A 7,435-nucleotide genomic window follows, 5' to 3' on the forward strand; every position below is an offset into this window, starting at 1 on the left:
AAGGCTTGATGCTCTGATGCAACCAGTCAATATGTGGATCAGGAAAACTTGGGGGTCGTTGCAAGTAGGTGAAGGCCTGTAGTCACTGTCAAAACGACAACTTTCCCCCTCTGATTTGTACAACTATGTAATTGGCTGATCCAAATTTAGCATGCATTTTTTAATCAGAAAAAAGGTTGCGATGACGTGTGATGGTCACATTGAACTACTTCTGGCAATGATTATGCTGCGGTGCACTTTCTTCTCTGCTACCATGCGTTTTGCCAGCATGCGGCGTTCTTTCATCGGTCTCAGCAAGACGGTTCTCACACCATATTCACGCACACGATATGCAAGGGCTTCTTTGTCGTGCGCCAGTCGCATTCTCCTCACCTTATCATATAATGCGGCTTCGTGTTCAGCCTTTTCCGCTTCTCGGCGTTCCTTCTCTCCCTTTTTAGCCATGTCCATGGCATCTTTACTTCTGGCCATGCGTAATACCTCGCTCGAAGTGAGGCACAATCCTGCCGTAGTGTCCAAAAATCCATTGCAAATAACTACGGGCTGGAGACCAATATTGTTTCGAAGCTGCATTCTTTTCGTTTCAAGAATGCGCTCGATATCTTCAGCCTTCATGATTTTGTCGCAGTGTATAGAAGACAATGGCCTAGGCACTGCAAACACATAGGACAAATTGGCAGGGTGGATGCCGGCCTTGCTAAAACCAGAGGCTATCTTGGAACGAGTAAAAGATTTGGCATACGCCGCTGTCACCAACTTCAAAAAATCGAATTGATCGTAAACATTGACCGCACCAGCTGTAGACATTCCATCAACAAGGTCACGTAACTTGCTTTTGAAAGCCCCAAACACGGAAACATCCAGTGGTTGAGTAACACCGCTAGTATGCGCTGGGAGGGCATAGGTTATCACGTTTGCGCTGTGCAAGAAGCTCAAGGTTTTGTAACGCATATGACTACGGTATCCATCCAAGAGCAGCAATATTTTTCCCTGTGATAATTTGTACTCATTATCCTTCACGAATGCTTTTGACCACTCGGCAAAGTTGGTAGAATCCACACCTGCTACGTCCTCACGACAGGTCACGAGGCTGCCATCCGGTAGACAGTCAGCAATTTTCTGGACCACCGATTGGTCGTCGGACTTCACAACGCGAAACTTGATACTTTTTCCTTTCACTACGAACAATGGCCTCCCAACACACCCACTTGCAAAGACAACTGGCATCATAGTTACACGATCAATGTTCCGAAATTCTGGAGAACGTTTCACGGGATGGCATGAGCGTGTAACGTACGCTTTTTTATGTGAAGATTTGATGCAGTCTCGGTTCGGGGACATGCCAGTCTCATCGAGGTTGCATATATGGTAGCAGTCTATTCTATTGTCTGCAATTATTTTGTGAATGGCTGCAAAGTGCGTCGTCATTACTTCTGCATTGCACGACTTTCACCTTACTTCCTCTTCTTTAGAGTATCGTTTGAACTGTATGGAGTCACTGTGACGGTTGCGAAAGTTATACAAAAACTTTTTCCCGGGCCTGTTGTTGACAAAAGGCAGTTTTTGTTGTCGACTTTGCGGGAGCGATGAAACTAAAATTTCCACAGCATCGGCTATATCCTCGTTACTGAGAGGGAAACCTTTCGCTGAGTATCGATTGATAAGTGTCACGATGGTTTCTTCTTCGCCAGAGGTCAGTGCAGTTCGTGGTGAGCGAATGTCATCCTTGTGCATAAGTCTGTACTGGAATGTGGAGAGGGGCATGCGAGCAATGAAGGATGCTCGACGGCGATCCATGCCCCTGTCAACCGCAAGTAGTGCTCTTTCAAAGCATTTCTCTTTCTTTGACAAGCGCTTTGCTCTCGTCATTTTCGTGACCGTTACAGAGGGAGTGGCGACCTTGAGACCGGAGTTGGCCTGACGATTTTTTTGGCATCGGATAGGAGGCCAGACCAAAGTTTCAAGGGTTATTTGCATCGCTCAATTCGAAAATGGGCGCCATTTTTGTCTGTTTGCATTTGCCGCCAAGTTCCCGGTTCATTTGAGATGGCTTTGATCACTCAATGAGGCTTAACAGCAATGAAATGTTATATTTGCGTTAAAATTTGGCAACTATCGCTTTGTTCAATTTTGAGGAGGTCTGTTCATTAACGGGGGGTACCCCCTTGTACTACACCGCCGTCACGTGCTCGCAGTGCCCGCCCCAGTTCTGCCCACTACTTGTATGTAGATCCGCGTGGCGCGGTTTAAACGGATCCGGGCTAAAATTTGTAGTGTACTGTAGCACGGCCGCGCTCCGCAGTCCGCACAGTCATTTTAATTTTAATTTTTACACTTGTCGCCACTTGTCACCGCCGCGTGTCACCGTGGCGGCCTGGCCTGCGGCCAGGCCCCGCCCGTGGCCGCCAGGACACACGTGTCCCCGTGGCGCGGCCTGACCTGCGGCCAGGCCCTGCCCGTGGCCGCCATTTGTCACACAGACTGGCAAACAGACAGACAGACACGGATTTTTAGTGCCTGTGGCAGCCACGTGTCCCCGTGGCGCCCTGGTCTGCGGCCAGGCCGCCCCGCACGTGGCCGCCGCCACTTGTCACGCCACTTTTCACCACAGCGCCAATGGCAAGGCAGGCACACACAGACTGGCAAACAGACAGACAAACAGACACGGATTTTAGTAGTATTGGACAAGTGGGCTCCGTGCGCGCTTCGCGCGCCGAGCCAAGTCCGCGTGGAGGAGCAATAATTCGGAAGGGTGGCAAAGGCGAGACGTAAAGAGAATGGCGTTTACTTTTTTGATGACTACTGAAGGACCTCGGGGTACACTACGTTTCGCGTTGTTGCATCGGACTCTCGAGTGAGGATAGTGACGTTGCCTGAGTGAGTAGTCCTCGATAATGCCACGTAGAGTTGACCGTGCGAGAAGCAATGATCTCGTAGGTCGAGACCAATGCGGCCACCGAAGGACTGGCCTTGGGCTTTGTTCGTTGTAAGGGCGAATCACGTGCGAATGGGGAACTGCGTTCGAGTAAAGCCAGGAATGGGATTTTGTCGTCACCTGGTCCGCAGGGCATTCGTGGAAGGCAGAGTCTGTTGCCTTCATGTGACCCCGAGGTAACGCGTAGAAAGAATAGGTTGTTGGTCATTTTCTCGATGACATATCGAGCGCCGTTGACGTGACCGGAAGTGGGATGGAGATTGCGCAGAAGCATGACGATGAAACCTTTCTTGAGCTTGAGCTTGTGGTCTGGTAGATCAGACCCGGCCGTCAAGGTGTTGAGCATTTCCGTGGGATAGATCAGCGCGTTGGTGTCTTCGCTCTCGACCTTGTCTGCGCTTAAATATGTTCGATACGGTCCCGGCATCATGTTGCCGATGACTTCGTTGACCTGCTCGAGCGGTCTGTTCTTTGTGGTGAGTATAACGCGCTTTGTGAGCCATGTAGGGTCGGCGTGATTGTCTCGAATGCCGTGGAAGACCTTGAGGCATAAATTGCGGATGGTGTGCTCGAACGCTACGGACTGTGGTAGTGAGATCCATTCCGGGCGCTGATCGCATTGAAGTCTGCCTTCCCCGACGCTGAGGAGGAACTGTGGGAAGTTGAGAGCCTCCACATCTGCTGCGGGGTCCCCTTGGAGAGCAGTGAGGCGCATGTTCTCGGTAAGGCATAGGAATCGGCACTCTCGATACAGCGGGGAAGATTTGACGCACGCGGTCACGATTTGACCTCTGGACCCGCCCGGAACGACGGGAAGGATTTGTCTAAAGTCTCCAGCGAGCACGAGGAACTTTCCTCCGAAGGGCCGGTCGGTTTGCATCAAGTCGCGGAGAGAGCGATGGACAGTCTCAGTGCAGTTTCGATAGCACGTGACGATCTCGTCCCATATGATAAGATCAACTTGTTGCAATATACGACCGGTATCGGAGTTTGTGGAGAAGTTGCAAGTGCTTTCGGCAGATACAGGAATGGGAATCTTGAACACGGAATGAGCGGTGCGTCCACCGTCGAGCAACACTGCAGCAACAGCAGATGTGGCGACGGCGATGACTTGCTTGGGGCGCGAACGAAGGAAGTCTTGAATGGCGCTGAGCACGAACGTTTTGCCTGTTCCGCCAGGAGCATCGAGGAAGAAGAGACGACTACTTTGTGTTGGCATAGAAGGTCCCGCAACGGCGCTGGAGGATCCTTGAAGCAATGCCGAGAGGGATACGCCTGGAGGCATGGAGCCTACTATTTCGTCAAAGGCATGGCGCTGATTTGTGTTTAACAGCGGCAACGATGTCTGTAGTCGCTCTTCGCACTGCTGCGCTTGTGCTTCGGGTGTCTGGATCTCGTTTGGGTGTTCCGAAGCGGGCAGGCTGTCATCGGGGAGTGGGAGTCCGAAGTGTGCGAGCGTCCAGTTGGAATGCACCGTCTGCAGGGCCTCCTGTACCTCTCCAAGCACGTAAGATGTGGCGTGGTGATCATCGCGAAGCTGCTGTCTTCGAATGGGTTGTCCGCGTGCGCGATTGCGAATATCGGTGAGAAACATGTGCAGGTGGTCGTTCCGCAGCGAGAGAGGATCCGAAGGTTGGCAATGTGCGAGAATCGTAGCGAACAGATGAGAAAGGGGAACGAAGCTTGACCGAAATGAATCTCGGATGGCGTGCTTCCACTCGGCATCGTTGGCCAGCAAACCAAGTCGTAAGCACGCTTGTCGGAAGCTGGTGCACTGCTCGCCGTCGATGTTTCGCAAGTTCTCGAAGGATGTTGCCCCCGGCACTTGTGTCAGGAGGAGGCGAAGAAAGTAGGGCTCACCCTCCCTCGGACTGACAGTATAGATTCGACCGACTACGTTGGCGCCCGTGCCACGGAAATCGTAGGCTTCCTCTGCACTGCTGGCGTTCCGTCTTCGCAGGGATGCTCTTGGACTCCATGACTAGCTGCTTTTCTTCCACGTAAAGTACTTTGGAAACTTGTGGTACCGAATATGCCTCGCGCTTGGGTAATTTTCGTTGGCTTTAAACCACTCGGTCAGCTTCGTACCTGATGCCGGTCGAAGCGCGGCCTCCTGCTCTCTTCCTTCATCAAAGTAAACCGTATGGTGGTTGGGCAGATGCACTGAAAGTCTGACCACTGGAGGATTGCGATCAACAATATATCAAAGGAGAATAACCTCCATGCGGCCTCCGATGCAGACACATATCTGGCATCTTGGAAGTTCGACATCTCGTCGTAGCACTCGTTTTTGGCAGTGATTTCTATGTTCACTCCGTCTTGTCCCTTGCACACATACTTGAAGAGGTACTTGATTCCGCCAACGCGTGACACGCAGAGTTCCACATTCAAATGGAAAGCGAACGATCTTAGAAGTAGAGGACTGTGGGGCACGAACCAGGAGTTGTCTACCACGACGGATTGCTGTCGTCGGCCAATACGGGAGGGACGCTCGATGGAGACGCCACCTGCCGAGGGGGACCTTCTGCGGTACGTGATGTAGTACTCACTTTCGGACTGGCTGGTTTCGTGTTTGAACGGTTTTGGAAACCTTTTCTTGCAGTACTGCTCGCCCATGCACACGGCTGTTGGATTGCGTTCTCCAGCTGGAGTGTGAATCATATGCTTAAGCACGACCTCTTGGAGTTCTGGATCTTGGGCAGACGGGATCTCCGCAGAGATAATGCGGTCGACGTTTTCGGGATTACGCAGATCATTCTTGGAGACCTCATCTAGGAAGAATACCACGTGAGCGTGGGGAAGACCTCGTTTCTGAAATTTGATGACTCGTACATGGGCAACGACGGTTCCGAACACATCCTCGTTGATGACCAAGGACATGAGATCCTTCATTTTGAGACGAAACACACGTGCGCACAGATGCAGTCTGTCCTGAGGAGTTTGATTGGGCAGCAGGGCTCTTGTGATCTCCGGCCAGCTAGGATTGCATGTCATGGTGAGGAAGATGTCCGGGTGGCCAATTTGGTTAGATATAGCAATGATGCCGTGCATCTGCTGCCTCATGTAGCTGTCACATCCGATGTGCGTAGAAGGGAGAATGAACAGTCGTCCTGCACGTACAGCGTCGGCTTCATCTTCAGCACGACCGGAGTCTCCTAGGCTGTCGCGAAGTGAGATGTAGTCCGCCCCTCGAAGCTTTGTCTGGTTTTGGCGGAGATACGAAAGCCTTTCTGCCTCCACTTTGCAAAACTGGTGAACTAAATATTGCTGAAAGAGTCGCGCTGCGTGTAAGATCATGATGAACTCACCTGCCCTTTCGAACAAATGCCATCCGTAGAACATCATCGGAGTTATCTTGGTACGTCTGCCGTCGTCCTCACTGGAGAATCGAAGCTCTGGATACCATCCATCTCTACCGTTCGGGAACAAAAGCACGTAACTCAATGGATCGTATGCACGATGACTGAGTGAAATCGGATCCAACACTTCGTTCCCGTTACTGTTCAGAGTCCCTCGCCTGCGAACGACGATATCTCTTCACCCAATCTCTCCGTTTTCATTTCCAGGGATCAATGCAGCCACTTCAGAAGCTTCGGGACCATTGTACCGGCGCACGTGCTCATAACTTGGCCTGCGGTCGGCATGGATGACCATCTGGTACGCGGCTGGAGTGTTGTTGTGAGGAGATTGAGCCCATTCTCGCATACACAGAAATGTCTGCACGTAGGGGTTGCATTCGTGCAGCATGTGCGTTAGTTGCGTCATCAATGCCTCTTCCAGTCGTGTAGAGTTTCCAAGCCTTGTACGCGTCTGGGTGGCGTAGTCAGTGTCGTGAATGTAAACGGGACCGTAGGAAGGCACCCGCCCCTCGGATGGCATCATGGGACCCATGTAATGGTATATCTCGCCCTGCATCGTCATTGTTGGGTTAAAATTGGAAGAGCCGGGCCCTCTGCTCACCATTTGGCGACCATGGATGCTATAGACAGCGCTGCATTGTATGCTCGAATGTTCTTACGGAAGCGGCGGGACCTTTGAGTATCGTCGATGAGAAGAGAGCGCAGAAGAGCTGGAGGGTCGGGAAGAAGGGGCAATGACAGCTTTCCCTTCTCGCAGCATGTGAAAAAAAAGGCCTTGCCGCAGAACTGCTCAAGAGGCGTTCTTGGACGAAATGCAGAGCTTTGCAGTGCGAACACTCAGTACAGATCATGCCGAGATCGCGGTACGAAGGCGACGAGTCGGGAAGTGGAGATAAGAGCTGTCGGGAAGCACTTCGAGCCTGGCGGTCGGACCCTTGCCGCGCATTCCGAGTCGGTGTGTCCTGTGCATCCCTTGATCGTTGGCTGGAGAGACGGTCAAGGTCTCGCCGCGCTTCACGAATGGGAGTACATTCCTCTGCTCTAGCGCCTCGTGACGCATTGCGCTCCCTTCGCGCCGTGATTCTCGGAGGGGGGTTGTTTCTCCCGCTCTGCGCGCCCTTGGTCTCTCCCTGCCTCGTCG

The 7,435-nt window shown here is 52.2% G+C and overlaps 1 protein-coding gene across 1 annotated transcript; it reads right to left on the reverse strand.

Annotated features, from left to right (window-relative positions):
* Positions 1 to 2,822: 2,822 nt before the first annotated feature.
* Positions 2,823 to 6,898, reverse strand: CHC_T00008492001 (ATP dependant DNA helicase PIF1). Its single transcript, XM_005717992.1, has 7 exons — positions 6,477 to 6,898; positions 5,416 to 6,452; positions 5,205 to 5,382; positions 4,918 to 5,055; positions 4,410 to 4,872; positions 3,725 to 4,289; positions 2,823 to 3,628 (listed from the first exon to the last, which is right to left on the reverse strand). Exons 1-7 carry the CDS (start codon positions 6,896 to 6,898, stop codon positions 2,823 to 2,825), a joined length of 3,609 nt encoding a protein of 1,202 aa, XP_005718049.1.
* Between the last annotated feature and the right edge of the window lie 537 nt (positions 6,899 to 7,435).

Source organism: Chondrus crispus, genomic scaffold (assembly GCF_000350225.1).
Source record: "Chondrus crispus Stackhouse genomic scaffold, scaffold_360, whole genome shotgun sequence".
NCBI lineage: Eukaryota > Rhodophyta > Florideophyceae > Gigartinales > Gigartinaceae > Chondrus > Chondrus crispus.